This window comes from Pleurodeles waltl, chromosome 8 (assembly GCF_031143425.1).
Source record: "Pleurodeles waltl isolate 20211129_DDA chromosome 8, aPleWal1.hap1.20221129, whole genome shotgun sequence".
Classification (NCBI taxonomy): Eukaryota; Metazoa; Chordata; class Amphibia; order Caudata; family Salamandridae; genus Pleurodeles; species Pleurodeles waltl.
The window spans coordinates 1,258,664,929-1,258,686,461 of record NC_090447.1 but is presented as its reverse complement, the minus strand read 5'-3'; the positions used below and the strand labels follow the sequence as shown (position 1 = coordinate 1,258,686,461).

General features: G+C 45.8%; 1 protein-coding gene across 3 annotated transcripts in view; it reads right to left on the bottom strand.

The window, feature by feature from the left end:
* Positions 1-21,533, bottom strand: part of HSPH1 (heat shock protein family H (Hsp110) member 1) — a 571,713-nt gene that overhangs the window by 103,172 nt on the left and 447,008 nt on the right. For all 3 annotated transcript variants that reach the window (XR_011194596.1, XM_069202180.1, XM_069202181.1), the window contains exon 15: positions 20,748-20,855. Coding sequence is in view for 2 of the 3 variants with exons in the window: in XM_069202180.1 (XP_069058281.1) it covers positions 20,748-20,855 (108 nt within the window). In the remaining variant the exon portion in view is untranslated. The remainder of the gene's footprint in view (positions 1-20,747; positions 20,856-21,533) is intronic.

The following is a 21,533-nucleotide window of genomic DNA, read 5'->3' as shown; positions in this document are numbered from 1 at the left end:
TACTTAATATGGTCCTATGACAAAGTAAACCTTTGCAGGAGCTCTCTGACTTTACATCAACAGGTGTAAGATGCTCACCCATTCTGGGCTTACTACCTGAATTATGTTTCCATTCTGCTACTTGGAGTTTTTTTCTTGCCATTGTGAACTGAGGTCTAGAACTTGTGCATGAGTACTTGTGCATTATGTGGGTAGAGAGGAAGATACTGGGGTTAGCTGCATGGCTGCCGATTGGCCCTGTGTGATGCATAACATCCTAAAACATTCCTGGCAGATTGGTTAATAGGGTGGCACAGAGTACTTTACAAAAAAAGCAACAGGAAGAAATATGGGCAGCATGGGATCCCAGTCATCAGAAAGAGGCCAAGGACTGAATTGGCGTGGGCTGTGTCAGTCTGTGGAAAGGACGTTTACATTGCTCCTTTCTTTATCCTTTAGAGAAGAGGGACTGTGCCTTTTTCTCAGTTTTTTGTAGATGTTCCAGCTACCCTTCCCTCACTGTAATCACTTCCTCAGTAAACTATTTTCCACGGTAAAAAAAAAAAAAAAGACAAAAAAAAAAAAAAAAAAAAAAAAAAAAAAAAATCAAGCAATGCAATGGGTCTCGCGTTTGTTCGAGGTAGAGCTATTAGTGTTGTAAATTCCTAACTAGAGTTTTCTTGCCACACAAACTAAAAATAAAAAGTAAAACAGTTGACAAAAGTGAGCCCATTCAAAGCGCCACCATGAGCGTGAAGAGAGACACAAAATGCAAAAGAAGTTTGCTTGCAGTCAAACATGTCCGCAAAAGTGCAATCATCCATTTAACAGGGTTGATGGCCAAGGCGGTAACAAAGCTACCCTAAGGAGGGACAAATGTAAAGCAGTTACCAACAAAAACAAAGGATTTTTAAAAGGTAAGCCCATGCACGATTGATAGCGATGGGCGTGTGGTGGGTGTGGTTAAAAGCCCAGATACATACCAACACGTTGGAAAAGCGGTTATGTTAAACCTAAAGAGGACTGTTGCATTGGTAATTTGCGATACGCAGTGATAGCTGCTAAGTGTACTTGGATAGAGGATAACTGCAGTCCTGACTTGGCGATACGAAACAAGGGAGAATTAATTTTGCTTGTACTGTAATGAGGTTATTACTTTGGTAACAATACCACATGCAGAAACATTTCCAATTTGATGCATAGCAGGTTCTTGTGGATGGAAGTTTAGCTTCTTATAGGATGTTCAAGCAATCTCCTGGGAAGTTTAAATGACCATATTGGATGATCTCAGAAGCAATACTGCTAAATTCGAAGACTGGATCGTTGGATGCAGAATCTTGCCATGGATCTGGTGAGGAGATCCATTCTGAGTGGCGGATGCATGTGGCATGTTATGAACAACTGTAAGAGATCTCTGTACCACCATTGTCTCGGCCAGTCCAGAACAATCAAAATCAGTGTGTTCGATCTCATGAGTTTCTGATTTACCCTTGGAATGAGTGGGATTGGTGGAAAAGTGTCCACAAAGGGAGTCGGCCAGTGTAACAAAAGGTAATTGCCCAAAGAATGCAGCTATGGTGCCCTGGATGTATACTCTTGCCATTTTTCGTTTTCGGTGATGGCAAACAAATCTATTGCAGTGCCCCATTCTTTGAAGATGTAAGCAACGGACTTGTCATGGACGACCCATTCGGGATTTTCTTAATGGAATTAACTGAGAAAATCTGCCTCTATATTTTGAGCTCCAGGTATATGGAAAGCTGTGATTAAAAGACATCTTGCTAAAGCCCAATGCCACATTGTTGGAGCTTGGCAAGACAACTGTCTTGATCCTGTTCCGCCTTGTTTGTTTATATAATACATAGTAGTGGTATTGTCTGTTTGAAACATGAAGTCTGATGATGTCAGAGTCGGAAGCAAGACCTTGAGAGCTAGGTGTACAGCTGTCAGTTCTAATACGCTGATGTGATCTGATTGTTCCTTTCAAGACTAGAGACCTTGAAAGGTTAGAGGATTCATCTGAGCACCCCATCCTGTCAGTGACGCGTTTGTTATGATGGATTGAGATGGTGTTACTTTCTGAAAGGGGATTCCTGCCAGAAGATTGAGTGTTGGGCCATCAAGCGAGAGAGTGACAAGCATTTTCCATTAGGAGAATGCTACCTTCTCAGTCGCCCTTCTTTAGTGACCACTGATTCTTAGACACATTTGGAGAGGTCTGGTATTAAGATGCGCATTGGTGACTATGGCAATGCAAGATGCCACTGATCTTAGAAGAAATGCTACTTTGCAAACTGTTGGCTTTTTCTGCAGTAGGATACATGCGCACTTCGTTTGGATTGATAATACTCTCTCCTCCGAAGTAAACATTTATTCCTTTTGGGTGTCTAAAGATGCTCCTAGAAACGAGAGGCGCTGTACTGGTGGGGAGATTGACTTTTCTGAGTGGACCAGTAGTCCCAGCTTTGTTATAAGAGATGCTGTGGTGGCATAGTCTTTCTGCTCTTATTAACAAGTATGCTCTCATTAACAAGTCGTTGAGTTTTGGATATACAGAAATACCTCTTTTCCTGAGATGCGTTGCAAACACCGACATACATTTGGAAAAGGTGCGAAGGGCCGATTTCAGTCCGAACAGATGTACAACGTTCTGGTAGTGGTGCATTCCTACTACAAATCGCAGGAACTGTCTGTGATGGTGAATGATTGGAATGCGAAAGTACGTGTCTTGTACATCTACTGCATAAAGCCAATCTTTCTTTCTGATGTGCAGAAAGATGAGGTGCAATGACAGCATTCTTACATTTTCTCTCTATAAAATTTGTTGAGGATCCTGAGATCCAGCATTGGTGGAAACTGACTGTTTGGATTTTTCTTTTGGACAAGAAAATATCTGGAATAAACCCCTTGGTTCCATTTGTCTGTTTTTATTCTTTTCCACTCTTACGGGAAATATGTCACCGCTCCCACCCAAAGGAGTGGGAAAGTGTGGGTGGGGTGTACCTCTCATTGTTCTGTATTTGAAGAGATTTTGCCTTTTGCTTGTGAAGGCTTTTGCAGCGAAGATCTGTGTCTCTGAGAACGGCTTTGAAAAGATCTTTGATTTTGTAGTTGTTGCTGATACGGATAAGGCTCCCAAGGGCTTTGAACCCTATGGCAGTCTTATCCCCGGTCCCTGGACTTGTATTGCTGCCTAAAGGCCTTTTTCTGTTCGTCCAGGTTAACAACTGAGTATTTGGGCTTCATTCTTCATGCGAAGCATCTCTTCTTCTGTATGTTGTCCAAAGAAAGAAGAACCAGAGCAAGGCAAGTTTGCAATTTTCAATTGTGCTTCTGGTTTTAGAGATGAAAGTTAGCCAATATGTATGACAGAGATTCCATGAGAAAGGGCAGTTGCTGAAAGCTCAGAGTGCAGTGCTGCACTAATTGATTGACTGGCAATTAGAGAACCCTCATTAATCATCTCAAGATAATGTTGCAGCTTGTGAAATGGTAGATCATCCATAAAAGATTTCATGCCTTCCCAAATCTTGTGATGGTATCTGCTCAAGAGTGCTGCTATATTGGTACTGATTAACTGTGCCGATGTTGTGCCACACTCCTATCCTATGGCGTTCATCCTTTTGCTTTCTGTCTGGTGGAGCTGTCGTTTCTGGGGCCAAGGCATACCTTCTTTGCACTGCTGTGGATGATTATAGAATCACGCTTAGGATCGGATTTAAGAAATTCCAGATCCTGTTGTGGAGGTTTATATATATTTTTTTAACAGCCTAGGTGTTGCAGATTTGACTGTTCCTGGGGTCAAAAAAAATTATTTGACAATATCCATGAGACTGGGTAGTAGAGGTAAAAAAGGTCTCGGGTAGCTCTAGGCTGTCCAGGATGACAGACTGTTGGTTGGGGGAGAGTCTACTAGAATGTACGCTTGGAAACACCTCTCACCAGGGCATCGAGGGAGCTGAGAATATCATCCACTGACGCAATTCTAGTTGGTGACTCAACCACAGACGTTGGCCTGTAAGATGAAGTCAAAGTCGTGTAAGGAGACACTGCTCTTGATCTCGTGTAGAAAGTCAAGGATTTTCTGGGCGACGTCTTAATCAGGGATGGAGCTTCCCCCTGGCGAATAGGTGAAATTGATGTTGCTCTAGAGAACTGTCTCACCAGTGACAACAAGAAAGGTTGTAAAAAGGTACTTGCATAGGGTCAGATGATGGAACTACGGGTCAGATTGGAGAAAGACCCGTAGTTTGAGAAGGAGTCTCTGACTGCTGAGATGATCCTGACAAATGAGAAAAAGAGGACATTTCCATGAGTAACTCTTAACGTCGAGAATGGAGTCAGACGTTGTACATGATCTCTTAACTATAGCCAGTGTGCTGGATTGGATCACTTTGACTTCGAGGGGAACTTAGTCTTCGACGTTGACTGGTCGGATTTCAAAGGCGAACGGTCAAAACTTGACACCAAACGGTGTGAATATGACTTCGACCTCGCTCTTAATCCCAACAGACTGAGTTGTAGTTTCTCGGCGCTGGTGTTGTAGCCTTTCTCAGTCTTAAGGTTAGTTCCATGACTGATCTTGATGTCTATAGGTGACAGTGAAGAAGTGCCATCGACATGGAGCCTTCCTTTGAAGGTGAACAGGTAGGCACCAAAACTCTCGATGTAATGTCGAAGTTTGACATCTGTGAATGACATCGATAGGCAATATGATGGTGCCAGAGTCAAGAGGTGGATTTTTCAGCTTTAGATTTCCTCTTGTGCGAGTCCGTATCTGTTTTTCAGCACTTTTCTGGAGAGTGGCTTGAGGCAGACCTCTTGATTCTCTTTCTTTTCTTCATGTCCTAATCTGCTTTCATATCCATCCACCACACAGACCAATGCCCTCCCTGCCTTTCAGGATTCTTTTCAACATTTTGCTGCAAATATCACAGCCCTTGGAAAGATGATCAGGAGACAAACACACCACACAAACCTTGTGGGTGTCAGAGGAAGCTTTCTTTCTGCTGCAAGGACATTTTGTGAAGAGAGAATTGAAATCAGCAGTACTTGACCAAAGAAGTCTACAAATGTCAAGTAATAAACGCATTTAGAAGCTCTGCGAAGGTATTTAAGCAAAATACTGATCCTGGTGAAGTGAAATGCCAGAGGTGTTCTGAGATCCTGCCTGAAGGAGCCAGAAAAAAGAACTGACTCTCGGGGCAACTGCCACTACAGTGCATTCTGGGATAGGGGCTCTCTGGGGTTCTTTAAGGTACAGGTCCTTTTTCTAAGCTTCCTGTGTTAAAATACCAGGCTGTCTTTTCCTTCCTATGTTGTATCTGGTATTGGGCAGCATTTTCTATGACAATGTGCTGCAAGTGTCCAAAAAGGTCCTTTTACTTATATACAGTGTGCTATTCTCCTGCTGCATGCTCTAGGAAAATACATCTGACAGTCTACATTGACTTCATATGGAAAATGCCTTCCAGTGTTGAGCACTATTCAGATATTTTCCTGGAATCTTACGTTTTATTGAAGAAGGTGTTCTGGGGTCTGCACAGAACTATTCAAGGTTTATTGTGGGAAAGTACCCTCTTTCACATGGTTACCCCCACTTTTTGCCTACTGTCTGTACGTTTGGTCTGTTTTCACTGGGATCCTGCTGACCAGGATACCAGTGATTGTGCTCTCTCCCTCTATATTTGCTTAGTACTTTGCACACCCAAAAATTGGCATACTAGTGACCCCATATAAGTCCCTAGTATATGGTACTTAGGATCCCAGGGCATTGGGGCACCAAGGGTTCCCCATGGGCTGCAGCATGTATTAGGACACCCATGGGAGCCCATGCAAAATGTGTCTGCAGGCCTGCCATTGTAGCCTGCGCAAAAAGGTGTTGGCACTCTTTCACTATAGGTCACTGCACAAGGTCACTGTAAGTCACCCCTGTGGTAGGCCCTCTTAGCCAAGAGGGCAGGGTGCAGGTACCTGTGTGTAAAAGCACCTCTGCATGAGCAGAAGTGCTCCTATGAACTCAAGCTCCATTACACTGGGCTTCACAAATGCGGGGAAGCCATTTTACACGTGTACTGGACACAGGTCACCTGTGTCCAGCTACATACTGGTAACGCCGAACCTGGGCATGTTTGGTATCATCTCAGAATCATACCCCAATACTGTTGCCAGTATTGGTTCTAGGATTCCATGCACTCTGGGGGCTCATTAGAGGACCCCTAGCATTGCTCCTACCACTTTTCTGGCCTTTTCCAAGTGGCCTGCGCTACTGCCACCCCTCAAACAAGTATCTGCCCTCCTGCTGCTTCACCAGCTCAGGCAGAGGAAGGTAGAACAAAGGATTTCCTGTGGGAGAGGGAGGTAACATCCTTTCCCTTGGAAATAGGTCTTACATGGCTTGAGAGGGGTAGCCTCCCCAAGCCACAGGTATGCTTTCAAGGGCACATTCAGTGCCCTACTTGCATAAACCGGTTTGCACCAGCCCAGGGAACCCCAGTCCCTGCTCTGGGGTGAAACTGGACAAAGGAAAGGGGAGGGAACACTCCCCTGTCCATCACCACCTTAGGGGTGGTGCCCAGAGCTCCCCAGGTGGCCACTTGATTCTACTGCCTTGAATTCAAGGTGGGCAGAGGCCTCTCAGAGCATCTGAGTGGCCAGGACAGGTAGGTGACATCACAGCCCCCTCCTGATGTGTAGTAACAATGCTAGGTGACCAATCCCACTTCCTGGGCTATTTAGGGTCTCCCTCTTGGGTGGGTCCTCAGATTTGACGTGCAAGATTCCAGCAGGACTCCTCTGTATCGTTTACTTCATCTTCTGGCCACAGGGACTGCAATTGGACCCTCCAGTTACCAACAACCTGCAGCTTCATTGACGACTCTGCTCTGCAACATTGTTTCTCTGGCTCCTTTCAGACACTGCAACATTTCCCCAAATGCATCCTCTGCCTCAGCCTGCACAAGAAGTAAGAAGGAATCTCCCTTGGAGTGAAGGAGTCACTCCTCTGCATCCACAGGCACCATCTGCAATGGTGACCGGCTGCGTAAATTCTCCCTCCTCCAGAATTGCGTGGGTCCTGCATCACAGGTGGTGGTCTGGAGTGGTCCCCTTGGTCCTCTCTACCAGCTGTCCAACTTGGGAAACAGTAAGCCCTTGCCTCTCCTTGCAGGACAATACCACTGTGCACAGCAACTCTTGCAGCTATCAAGGCTTGTTTGTTTCTCCTCCAAGGTATCTTCAGGCTCCGTGCAGCCCCGGCCCCCCGCATTTCTTCCTGCAGTGCAGAGTCTCCTGCCTGCTGCTCCAGCAACGTGGGAAACTCCCCTGTGCTGAGTGGGTCTCACCGTGTCTTCGTTCACCGTTGACTTCGTCCTGCAGCCACAGAAGGGTGGGTAGTGGCTCCTGCCACAACCGGACACTATCACAAACTGGACTTGGTCCCCTTCCTTTGCAGGATCTCTTCTGTCAGGATCCACCTTTGGGTTCTTCCAATCTTGGTTGGGTCTTGCATAATCCTCCTGTCGGTTTGGTGGGAAAGCAGGTACTTAGCTCTTCTCTCCTGGTCGCTGGTGGGAGGGGAGAGGGTTGTCACTCTGGTACTCACCTCTTGGGGTTCCTAGTTCCTCCAGTTCCCTTCTACTGGTTCCACTTCCTTGAGTGGAGGACTGTCTTTCACATTCCACTTTGTAAGTATATGGTTTGCCCCCCCCCCCCCCCCCCATAATTCAGTATTTGCTATTGCTTTTACTCAGGCTTATTGCTGATTGCTAATGTGTATACAATAGTGTGTTTACTTACCTCCAGTTGGGGGACTGACTTTTCAGTATTCTACTATTTGTGTTACCGTAATAAAGTACCTTTACTTTTGTAACATTGTGTGGTTCTTTCATGTGTGTGAGTGCTAAGTAACTATAGCAGTATTGCATAAAGCTTTGCATGTCTGCTAGATACGTCTTGGCTGCTCATCTACAGCTACCTCTAGAGAGCCCTGGCTTCGTAGACACTGCCTACACTTCACTAATATGGGGTACCTGGACCTGGTATAAGGTGATAACACCGTAGGTGCTCACCACACACCAGGCCAGCTGGACTAAAATGAATTGGTTCTGTAGTAATTTCTTTGTGGTCAGTCCATCAGCCTGTCCCACAGAGGTACTTACTTCTTTATAAAATAAAGGAAAGTAAATGAAACAAGGAACTGGGTGGAGATCTTGGCATAGGACTGGTGAGCTACTGTAAAAGTCCTTTTATGAAAGAGTTAAAATGGATAAGTTACTTACCTGTAAATCCTAGTTCTCTTCCAGGGGTATCCTCAAAGTCATAAACATTGAATATTCCCGGCCACGTGCGGGGACCCCGGAGCATACATACATATATAAGTATGAAAATATACACGAAAAATATATAGCATTTTTAGTAGACAATTTTCATACCGAACCCATATATACCGGTGTACAACAGCAATGCAGACTATAATGATTAACACGCTAAAATGCTTAAACACTCCCTTTCAAATTTACAAGAAAAGACTTTCCAAAGCCCCATAGCTGGGCCCAGAGAAAGAAGCAGTAGCCAGTGAAAAAAGAGAAAAAACAACATTGAAAACAATGGAGCATTATTAGCCAATAGGCTGCATGCAGGTTAACACAGCAGTATCACAAAATTTGGCACCGTGCCTTTAAGACCCTGAGCACCTCCAGTATCCCACCATGCCTCAGGGGTGAAGGAGAGGTAACAGTTGGTTCACAGTTAGGTCAGTACTTTTTTACGGTGACAACGTATCCAACAGATTAGAGAGATAGTCTGTCCTGCACTTCTAGGAGACTTGCGTCCGGGGAGGAGGGTGTGTTGTTTATGACTTTGATGAGGATACCCCTGGAAGAGAACTAGGATTTACAGGTAAGTAGCTTATCCTTCTCTTCCAGGGGAACCTCAATAGTCATAAACATTGACTAGATTAGCAAGCCCATCCCTTAACTCTGCAGACTGTCTAATAGAAGTGCAGGAAGAGATATACACTATGCAAACAAATTTCTCAGAGACACTTGCCCAACTTGAGCGTCTGCTCTGGCATCCGAGTCCAAACAGTAATGCCTAGTAAATGTATGTACAGACTTCCATGTAGCAGCCTTACAAATTTCAGAGATTGGAACATTATTAAGGAGGGCAGCAGTAGCCGCTTTTCCTCTTGTCGAATGAGCCTTAGGCCTAGCCAATAACTGTTTGTTAGCCAATTGATATGCAGTAACAATACATGAAACTATCCATCTAGATATGGTTCGTTTAGAGGCTGCATCGCCTGTTCTCATATTATCGTAATTTACAAATAGGTGGTGAGATCGTCTAATCAATTTTGTAAGAGTGCAAAGCTTTCTACGCCGGAGTATCCGGATTGGGGAAAAAAGTTGGTAGTGAAATAGACTGATTAATGTGAGAATCCGACACCACCTTCAGTAAGAATGATGGATGAGTTCGTAGAACCACTCTATTTTCTTGGAAAACCGCGTACAGTTCCTTGGAGGACAAAGCCTGAATTTCACTGACCCTCCTCGCCGAAGTAATGGCTAAGAGAAAAGCTGTCTTCCACGTAAGGTGTTGTAAAGAAGATTTGTGGATAGGTTCGAAAGGAGGGCCCATGAGTCTAGATAATACTATGTTTAGTTCCCATGGAGGCGAGGGTTTTCAAATGGGTGGAAAAACCTTCTTCAAGCCTTCTAAGAAATCCCTGACTACTGGTCTTGTAAAAAAGGATTCCTGAGAAGGTAACTTACGATAGGCTGTAATGGCAGATAAATGTACCTTAATAGATGACACTTGCAGACCCAATTTCGCCAGATGGACCAGGTAAGATAATATGACCTCCTCCTGAGCCAGAATAGGATTCTGACCCTGCTGACGACACCATATGTAGAATCTCTTCCACTTGAACGCATAAGAGCGCCTCGTGGAAGGCCGTCTGGACTCCTTTAAGATGTTCATGCATTCCTGCAAGAGGCCTAGATGCCCATACTGCAGGAATTCAGGAGCCATGCCGTCAAGCTCGGAGAGGGAAGGTTGGGATGAAGTATCCTGCCTCCCAGCCAGCAAAGGAGATCCGGTCTGCACGGCAGCCTCTTGTGCGATTGTTCTGATAGGCTGAGGAGATCCGTGCACCAGAACTGACGAGGCCATTGCGGAGCTATGAGAATCATTCTGGTGCTGGATCTGTAGAGTTTGTTTATCACAGCTGGTATGAGGGGAATCGGTGGAAAGTCGTAGAGAAATATCCCTGACCAGTCGATCAACAGGGCATTCCCTCGAGACCCTGGACGGTAGAACCTGGATGCGAAGTCTGGGTATTTCTTGTTTACCTCATCTACGAAGAGATCTAACTGAGGCCGACCCCATTGCACGAAGATGTCTTCGACGACCTCGCCGTGAAGAACCCAATCGTGGGCGTCCGAGGGTTCTGCTTAGAAAGTCCGCTTCCTCGTTTTGCCTTCCTGGGAGGTGAATTGCTGTCAGAGACATTCCCCTCGCTATGAGCCAACGCCAAATGGCCTGAGATTCCCGAGACAGGGGAAGGGATCTCGTCCCTCCTTGCTTATTCAGATAATACATTGTCGTTGTGTTGTCTGTTTGTACGAGGAGAGATTTTCCCTGAATCGATGGAGCAAATGACTTGAGAGCCAGATGAACCGCTCTGAGCTCCAGCAGGTTGATATGGTACGCCCTTTCTTTTATGGACCACAGGCCCTGAGCTTGAAGGGAACCCAGATGAGCTCCCCAGCCCTGAAGCGACGCATCCGTTAGCAGAGTGTCGGACGGGATTGGCTGATGAAAAGGAACTCTCACTGACAGGTGATGTCTGTGCATCCACCATCGTAATGATGGTCACGCTCCTACCAGAAGAAGCATTCTGTCCTCCCAGCGGCCTGTGTGTTGATTCCAGTTTTCCTCCAGAGCCTCTTGGAGAGGCCTCATATGCAATCTGGCGCTCGGGACAACCAAAATGCAAGAGGCCATGGAGCCCAACAGAGATGTCACCTGACGGGCCGTAGGCGCGGAGGAACCCAGAAGGCCTTGACACTTCCTCTTTATTGATAACATTCGCTCCTCCGAAGGATACACTCTTTCGAGCTCTGTATTCAGTATTGCTCCGAGGTAGAGGAAGGTTTGTGTTGGGATGAGGGTGTACTTTAGGAAGTTGACTTGTAGACCTAGAGATCGGAAAACACTGAGCACAATGTCCAGATGGTTTTTCGCCTGTTCCGGAGAGGAGGCTTTCAGTAGCCATTCGTCTAGGTATGGATAAATGAAGATTTTCTGCTTCCTTAAATGCACCGCTACCGTTGCTACACATTTGGAGAATGCAGGAGGGGCAGATTAGGCCGAACGGGAGCACCTTGAACTGATAGTGCTAGGAGGCTATCCGGAAGCGTAGGAATTTCCGATGCTTGGGAATGATCGGGATATGAAAATATGCATCTTGCAGATCTATGGAGCACATCCAGTCTCCTCGATGCAGTTGAGGGAAAATCTGGTGGAGAGCCAGCATCCTGAACTTTTGTTTCTTTATGTATTTGTTCAGCAGTCTCAAGTCCAGAATCAGTCTGAAAACTCCTTCCCAACCCTTCTTTGCTACTAGAAAATAGCGGGAGTACACCCCCTTTCCTCTTTGTGCGACTGGAACCTTTTCTATTGCTTTTTTCTGTAACAGGGCACAAACCTCTTTGCGTAATAAGCTCAAGTGAACAGGACTGGATTTGGTTGGTGGCAAGTGAGGAGGAGGTTGGCGGAAAAGAGGAGAGTATCCAATCTCTACAATGTTCAGCACCCATTTGTCTTTTGTAATGCCATGCCACTCGTGAATGAACGCTGTGATACTTCCCCCAACCGGAGTGGTGTATGGTGTTAAGGGAAACGAATCCTCATAGTTTTGCAGGGGCTTTGGGGGTAGACTGCTGAGGTCTGCTCGATCCTCAGTCTCTTGTGGCTTTACGAGACTGGAAGAGGGGACGCCCTTGTTTCTGTTGTGGTCTCCGAGACCAATGAGGGGTTTGAACCCTCTGTTGGAACGGGCGCCTGTCGTAAGGCCTGTATATTCGCCTGAAGTCTTTCCTCCTCTCGAGGCCCACTGCCCTCAGGGTGTCTACCTCCGCCTTCATACGCGCCGTCTCTTCATCCGTGTGGTTCCCAAATAGCGAGTTCCAGTTAAACGGAAGATTCAAGATACGCTGCTGCTCTTCCGGTTTTAATCCTGTGAGTCTTAGCCAGGAAGATCTTCTCGCACAGACCCCATGCGCGTAACCATGTGCTGCCAAGTCTGCACCATCTGCTGTCGCACTTATGATCTAATTGGACACCAGACTTTCCTCCTGAAGGATCTCCTGAAAATCCTGTCTGTCCTCTCTAGGCAGCTTTTCTGCAAACCTGCTCAGTGAGTCCCAGAGTGAGCGATCGTATTTACCTAGGAGTGCGGAGGCGCTGGAGACCTTCATAATTGACGCCGCCGTTCCACACAACTTCCTCCCCAGAGAGTCCAGGTGTCTACTCTCCTTGTCCGGTGGAACTGTAGAGGATGACGCCACTGAATGTGTCTTACGTGCTGCGGCCAATATGACTGAGTCTGGTGGTGGATCAGCCCTGAGAAACAAAGGATCTTGATCAGGTGCCTTGTATTTCTTTAAGATCCTAGCCGGAGCTGAACAGAGGTTTGCTGGTGCTAAAAAAGTCTCCATGGTTGGTTGTAGAAGACCAGGCACCAGCGGTAACAATTTCTTTGAAACCGCCCTGTGTTGCAAGGTTTCAAAGATTACCGACGAGGAGGTTGAAGGCTCTGGGACCTCAATATTCAGCTTTTGTGCCCCTCCTGAGAAGCACCTCGTTGAAAGTTGTGATGTTGTCCACCGGGGAAACTCTAGCTGGTGGAGAATCCGTTAGAGTTGGGAATTACCCTCTTACTGAAGACCCCGACGATGTGGACCAAGAAGGAGACCTCCTGTGATGGCGCAATCTTGATCTTAATCTTCTCTGGGAGCGTGACCTGCTCCTAGATCTTGTTGTAGTGCGCCGAGGTCTAGTGGCAGACTGGCGAGATGCAGAACGAGCCCGTTCTGTATGCGCTGTCGGCGATGGTGTCCTCGGGAGAGAAGCCGACGGTGAGTAAATTCGTGAGTATTGAGAGTCTGGAGAAGCAGGTGTTTTATTAAGACTCTCCAACCACCTTGGCGATAGGTTTATGGGCGAGATGTGCCTAGACGATGCTGCTCTCGACCGCCTCGACGATCCACTCCTTATAGAGACCACTGGACTTGTTGGAGTGATGTTCTTATCAGCTGGTGGTAACCGACGCTCTTCTCCTTGCGTGATAGGCCGCACCTGTGTCGACGTCAAAAGATGTACCGATGTCGAAGGGAGAACCGTGGGCTGCTCAGGTCTCGACGTCGAGCGCCTTGACAGTGATCGGTGGTCCCTTGAACGCGACCTGCTCGACGTCGTGTGCCTCGCCGTCGAGTGATGTGCCGCTGACGACAGAAGTCTCTGCTCTCGCCGTTGAGGCGATCTCGACGTTGTCTTCCGTGCCGTCGAGGGATGCGAGGCCTTCGACGGCGAATGAGCACGGCGGTGCTGGCTCGACGTCGATCGTTGGGTTGCCGTCGATGGAGATCTGCCCTTATGATGGCTATGCACATTCGACGTATCCATCGACGTCAGTCGGGTCGCTGTTGATGGCGATCTGCGACGGTGGCAGCGATGACGTCGACGGGGAACAGACAGGCACCTTCCTAGCAGCTGACGTCGATCTAGCCTGTCTCTTCAGAATGGCTTGTTGGCTGCCTGGGAAGTGAAGAGGACGATGTCTTTTGCCTCTCATGAAGACCATGAAGTCTGATTTTCTCTATATCCTTCAGAGTCCTTTTTGACATGTTCTTGCAGTGTCTGCAGGTGTCAGGGCAGTGGCTGTGAGGTAAACACACTATACAGAGAGAGTGTGGATCAGGCTGGGCCTTCTTCTTCCCACAGGAAGGGCACTTCACAAAAAGAGAAGGCATTTTCTAGTCAGGAAAAAATCCCTTGACTCAGACAAAGGTGTAAAACGTCGAGTGAAGGTAGAAAAAATGCTGTTTTTAAATATTTTTCTGTGAAAAAATGGAGAGCTCAATGCTCCAGGATCCTCTCAGAAGAATCCGGAAAAAAGAACTGACCTAACTGTGAACCAACTGTCACCTCTCCTTCACCCCTGAGGCATGGTGGGATACTGGAGGTGCTCAGGGTCTTAAAGGCACGGTGCCAAATTTTGTGATTCTGCTGTGTTAACCTGCATGCAGCCTATTGGCTAATAATGCTCCATTGTTTTCAATGTAGTTTTTTCACTTTTTTCACTGGTGTTGCTACTGCTTCTTTCCCTGGGCCCAGCTATGGGGCTTTGGAAAGTCTTTTCTTCTTGTAAATTTGAAAGGGAGTGTTTTAAAAAAAAAAAAAAAAAAAAACCTCCATAGAAATAAAGCATTTTAGCCTGTTAATCATTATAGTCTGCATTGCTGTTGTACACATTTATATATGGGTTTGGTATGGAAATTGTCTACTAAAAATGCTATATATTTTTCGTGTATATTTTCATACTTATACATGTGTGTATTTTATGTATGCTCCGGGGTCCCTGCACGAGGGGGGGAATATTCAACGTTTATGACTATTGATGAGGATCCCCTGGAAGAGAAATATGGAAAATGGCACTTACCCAGTGTACATCTGTTCGTGGCATTAGTCGCTGCAGATTCACATGCTGTGCACATCCCGCCATCTGGTGTTGGGCTCGGAGTGTTACAAGTTGTTTTTCTTCGAAGAAGTCTTTTCGAGTCACAAGACCGAGGGACTCCTCCCATTTCGACTCCATTGCGCATGGGCGTCGACTCCATCTTAGATTGTTTTGCCCGCAGAGGGTGAGGTAGGAGTTGTGTATGCTAGTAATAGTGCCCATGCAATGGAGTGAATGTGTATGTACATAATAAAGTTTCAAGTAATCTATTTACAAATGTACAAATGTTTAAGATCTACTTCTAAACGGCTACAGGCTCCCGGGGAGGCGGGTGGGCGCATGTGAATCTGCAGCGACTAATGGCACGAACAGATGTACACTGGGTAAGTGACATTTTCCGTTCGATGGCATGTGTAGCTGCAGATACACATGCTGTGCATAGACTAGTAAGCAGTTATCTCCCCAAAAGCAGTGGTTCAGCCTGTAGGAGTTGAAGTAGTTTGGAATAATGTTCTTAGTACAGTTTGACCTACTGTTGCTTGTTGTGCAGTTAGCACATCTACACAGTAGTGCTTGGTAAATGTATGAGGCGTAGACCATGTCGCTGCCTTACATATTTCGTTCATTGGAATATTTCCTAGAAAGGCCCTGGTAGCACCTTTCTTTCTGGTTGAGTGTGCCTTTGGTGTAATAGGCAGTTCTCTTTTAGCTTTAAGATAGCAGGTTTGAATGCACCTACCTAACTATCCATCTAGCAATGCCTTGTTTTGAAATTGGATTTCCTGTATGAGGTTTTTGAAAGGCGATAAATAGTTGTTTTGTCTTTCGAATTAGTTTTGTTCTGTCAATGTAGTACATTAGTGCTCTTTTGATGTCTAATGTATGTAGTGCTCTTTCAGCTACAGAATCTGGCTGTGGGAAGAACACTGGTAATTCTACCGTTTGATTCAAGTGGAATGGTGAGATTACTTTTGGTAAAAATTTAGGATTTGTTCGTAGAACAACTTTATTTTTGTGTATTTGAATAAATGGTTCTTGAATGGTAAACGCTTGAATTTCACTCACTCTTCTTAGAGATGTGATGGCAATTAAAAATGCAACTTTCCACGTTAAGTATTGCATTTCACAAGAGTGCATGGGCTCAAAAGGTGGGCCCATGAGTCGTGTTAAGACAATGTTGAGGTTCCATGAAGGAACTGGTGGCGTTCTTGGTGGTGTAATTCTCTTTAGGCCTTCCATAAACGCTTTTATGACTGGTATCCTAAATAATGAAGTTGAGTGCGTAATTTGCAGGTAAGCTGAAATTGCAGCAAGATGTATTTTTATGGAAGAGAAAGCTAGTTTTGCTATTTGCAAATGTAGTAAGTATCCTACTATATCTTTTGTAGATGCGTGTAAGGGTTGAATTTGATTATTATGGCACTAATAGACAAATCTTTTCCATTTATTTGCATAGCAGTGTCTAGTGGTAGGCTTTCTAGCCTGTTTTAGGACCTCCATACATTCTTGTGTGAGGTCTAAGTGTCCGAATTCTAGGATTTCAGGAGCCAAATTGCTAGATTCAGCGATGCTGGATTTCGATGCCTGATCTGTTGTTTGTGTTGTGTTAACAGATCTGGTCTGTTTGGTAGTTTGACATGAGGTACTACTGACAGGTCTAGTAGTGTTGTGTACCAAGGTTGCCTTGCCCATGTTGGTGCTATTAGTATGAGTTTGAGTTTGTTTTGACTCAACTTGTTTACTAGATATGGAAGGAGTGGGAGAGGGGGAAAAGCGTAAGCAAATATCCCTGACCAGTTCATCCATAGCGCATTGCCCCGAGACTGATCTTGTGGGTACCTGGATGCGAAGTTTTGGCATTTCGAGTTTTCCTTCGTTGCAAATAGATCTATTTGTGGTGTTCCCCAAATTTGGAAGTAAGTGTTCAGTATTTGTGGGTGAATCTCCAATTCGTGGATCTGTTGGGGATCCCGTGAGAGATTGTCTGCTAACTGATTTTGAATTCCTGGAATAAATTGTGCTATTAGGCGAATGTGGTTGTGAATCGCCCAATGCCATATTTTCTGTGTTAGGAGACACAACTGTGTTGAGTGTGTCCCTCCTTGTTTGTTTAGGTAGTACATTGTTGTCATGTCGTCTGTTTTGACAAGAATGTATTTGTGGGTTATCATGGGTTGAAATGCTTTCAGCGCTAGAAATACCGCTAACAGTTCTAGGTGATTTATGTGTAACTGTTTTTGTTGTATGTTCCACTGTCCTTGGATGCTGTGTTGATTGAGGTGTGCTCCCCACCCTGTCATGGAAGCATCTGTTATCACGTATTGTGGCACTGGGTCTTGGAAAGGCCGCCCTTGGTTTAAATTTATACTGTTCCACCATTGAAGCGAGATGTATGTTTGGCGGTCTATCAACACCAGATCTAGAAGCTGACCCTGTGCTTGGGACCATTGTGATGCTAGGCACTGTTGTAAGGGCCGCATGTGTAACCTTTCATTTGGGACAATGGCTATGCATGAGGACATCATGCCTAGTAGTTTCAGTATTATTTTGACTTGTACTTTTTGTTTTGGATACAAGGTTTGTATTACATTGTGAAATGTTTGTACTCTTTGTGGACTTGGAGTAGCAATCCCTTTTGCTGTGTTGATTGTTGCTCCTAAGTATTGCTGTGTTTGGCACGGCTGCAGGTGTGACTTTGCGTAGTTGATTGAGAAACCTAGGTTGTGTAGGGTTTCTATGACGTATTTTGTGTGTTGTGAACACCGTTTTAGCGTATTGGTTTTGATTAACCAATCGTCTAGGTATGGGAACACATGTATTTGCTGCCTTCTGATATGTGCAGCTACTACTGCCAGGCATTTTGTAAAGACTCTTGGCGCAGTTGTTATTCCGAATGGCAACACTTTGAATTGGTAATGTATCCCTTGGAATACAAACCTTAGGTACTTTCTGTGTGAAGGATGTATTGGTATATGGAAATATGCATCCTTTAGGTCTAGTGTTGTCATGTAGTCTTGTTGTTTGAGCAGTGGGATTCCGTCTTGTAGAGTAACCATGTGAAAATGGTCTGATTTGATGTAGGTATTTAATGCTCTGAGATCTAGTATCGGTCTCAGGCTCTTGTCCTTTTTGGGTATCAGGAAGTACAGCGAGTAAACTCCTGTGTTTAATTGATCTTTTGGTACTAATTCTATTGCTTCTTTCTATAGCAATGCCTGAACTTCTAGTCCTAGAAGATCTATATGTTGTTTTGACATATTGTGTGTTTTCGGTGGGACGTTTGGAGGGAATTTGAGAAATTCTATGCAATAACCATGCTGGATAATTGCTAAGACCCAAGTGTCTGTTATTTCCTCCCAATGTGTGTAAAACTTGGTTAGTCTCCCCCCCCACAGGTGTTATGTGTTGGGGATTTGTGACCTTGAAGTCACTGTTTGTTTTGAGGAGTTTTGGGACTTTGGAACTTTCCTCTGTTTCTTTGAAACTGTCCTCCTCTATATTGTCCCCGAAAACCTCCCCGCTGATACTGGCTCTGGTAAGTGGGCTTTATTTGTGAGGTTGTGGCTTCTGTGGTTTGCCCTCGAAACCCCCCTCGAAATTGTGTTTTTCGAAATGTGCCTCTGCTCTGCGGGGAGTAGAGCGCGCCCATGGCTTTGGCCGTGTCAGTGTCTTTTTTAAGTTTTTCAATTGCAGTGTCCACCTCCGGCCAAAACAACTGCTGTCCGTTGAATGGCATATTCAGCACAGCTTGCTGTATCTCTGGTTTAAATCCTGATGTACGCAGCCATGCATGCCTCCTTATCGTTACTGCTGTGTTGACAGTTCTAGCAGCAGTGTCTGCAGCATCCATTGCTGATCGAATTTGATTATTGGAGATATTTTGTCCCTCTTCGACCACTTGCTGCGCTCTTTTTTGAAACTCCTTTGGCAAGTGTTCAATAAGGTGTTGCATCTCGTCCCAATGGGCCCTATCATATCTGGCTAGCAAAGCTTGCGAATTTGCAATACGCCACTGGTTTGCTGCCTGTGCCGCCACCCTTTTGCCTGCCGCGTCGAATTTTCTACTCTCTTTATCTGGAGGTGGCGCGTCTCCTGAAGTATGAGAGTTGGCTCTTTTGCGCGCTGCTCCAACTACAAAAGAGTCTGGTGATAGCTGTTGTGTGATGTACACTGGGTCTGTTGGTGGCGGTTTATATTTTTTATCTACTCTTGGAGTAATGGCTCTCCCTTTGACAGGCTCTTCAAACACTTGTTTGGAGTGTTTTAGCATTCCGGGCAACATTGGCAGACTTTGATATTGACTGTGCGTAGACGACAGTGTATTAAAAAGGAAGTAATCTTCAATAGGTTCTGAGTGAAGGCTGACATTGTGAAATGCTGCTGCCCTTGATACCACTTGAATGTAGCCTGTACTATCCTCAGGTGGCGAGGGTCTTGCTGGATAGCATTGAGGACTATTGTCTGACCCTGGTGCGTCGTAAAGGTCCCATGCGTCAGGGTCATCTTGACTCATCCCCGTATGTGTTGGGGATTGCATCATTGGTGGAGTGGCTACCGGTGATAGTTGTTGAGCGTGATGTGGGGATGGTGGTGGTGTTATTTGTTTAGCCACTTTTGCTTGTGGCTGTTTGTCCTTGCCCTTGTCTTGGAAGGCAAGTTTTCGTTTCATTCTGATTGGGGGAAGAGTGCTGTATCTTTCTGAATAAAGAGACGCCTTTGCGTGTGATCTGGCTCTATTGTCTGTAATTCTTCTTTAAATCTGTGTGTCTTCATTTGAGAGGACAGTCCTTGTTCCTCTGAATAGGAACTAATTTTCGGTTCGGAGGCCGGATGTTTCGGCACCGAAACCTTTTCTGCTGCTTTTTTCGGCTCCGACAAAATCTTTTTGCTTTTCGGCGTCGTGCCCTCTCGGTGCCGACCAATTTCGGTGCCACTGTCTCGGTGCCGAATCTTTTCGGAGCCACTCTCTCGGGCCCGAGATTGCTGCATGCCTGTATCTCAACCGGAGTCGGATGACTTCGACACCAGCTCGCCCTTTTTCGGTGCCGATGGACGGTCACCTACTTTTCGGGTTAAGCCATGGCCTGTTGGCGGTGGCGTCCCCTGGGCTTTGGCAGTCTTTGTGAGTTTTTTGTTTCGACGTCTTACTCACGGTTTTCGGCATTTCTTCGGGATCGACCTCCTCAGAGTCCGAATCCTGGATGGAGAATGTTTCTTCCTCCTCCTTGAAACACCCTTGTCCTGTCGGCGCCGACGCCATTTGCAGTCTTCTTGCTCTTCGGTCCCCGAGTGTCTTCCTCGACCGAAATGCTCGACAGGCCTCACAAGTATCCTCCTTGTGTTCTGGTGACAAACACAAGTTACAGACCAGGTGTTGATCTGTATATGGATACTTGTTATGGCATTTTGGACAGAAGCGGAATGGGGTCCGTTCCATCAGCCTTGAAGAGACACGTGGCCGGGCCGACCAGGCCCCGACGGGAATCGAAAAACCCCGACGGGCCACCGGAGCTCTTCTCAATTCGGTGTCGATCTGTTGTAACTAACCCGATACCGAACGCAAACAATACCGACGATTTTTCCGAGATTCTAACTAACTTTCCGACCCGAAACACAGAGCGAAAAGGAACACGTCCGAACCCGATGGCGGAAAAAAAACAATCTAAGATGGAGGCGACGCCGATGCGCAATGGAGTCGAAATGGGAGGAGTCCCTCGGTCTCGTGACTCGAAAAGACTTCTTCGAAGAAAAACAACTTGTAACACTCCGAGCCCAACACCAGATGGCGGGATGTGCACAGCATGTGTAACTGCAGCTACACATGCCATCGAACATATATATATCTCTAAAAGTAGCTTTTAACTGACAAGTGTCACCATTGACTGAAATGGAGATAAACAAAACAAAGGAGTAGCCACTGCCAATGCTTGCTCATTTGCGTGACACGACACCGCACCATCACTTTTAAGCACACAATACAACATACAAAATGACAGTTCGGCTCCAGACCATAAAGAAAATGGCTTACTTGCAGTTCATCCAACTTGTTTAAGTATACTTCTTTTGCCTGGTCTTCTCCTTCTTCATACAACCATTCCTCAGTGTCTGTCAGGAGCTTTGAAAATCTACTAAGATCCTAACAAAAGAAGCAAACATACAGACAATTTTATTTCTCTATAATGTACACGTTTGTGAAAAAAACATGAAGGATAATTCTTCTGAGAGGGCATTAAGGACAGTATCAATCAATCAGGATTTGTAAAGCCCGGCTAATCATACAACAGTGTATCCAGGCACTTGCAGATCCCGAAGGCTCACTTTGACAGCCAAGTCTTGAGGGCTCCTTCGAACTTCAGAAGTGAAATTATGGTCCGGAGTTGCATGAGGAGGTTGCACAACAAACGGGAGAAAAAGTAAGGAGAAAGAAGTGAAAGCAATGGAAAAGTAGAAAAAGGCACACAAAAAACAGGGGAAAAAAAGCAAGGACAAAGCAGTAAAAAATAGGGAAAGCAATGAGGAGGTACAAAAACAGGGAAAAAAGCAAGGAGAAGACAGAAGCAGCATGGTGAGAGCTGGGCCTAGGACCTGCTCAATGGGGTCACGCTGCGGCCACCATTAAGTAGGTCCTGGGAGGAGGGAAGGGCACTGAGAGGAGGTGGGCAAGACTAGGCTGGAAATAACAGGCAGCATGCTGGAGCTGCAATGAGGGGAAAAAGCAGGGGGAAAGCAGTGAAAACAAAGAAAAAGCAAAGAGGCACACAAAACGGGAAAAGCAAGGAAACAGCAGCGAAAACGAGCAAAAGAAAGGAGAACG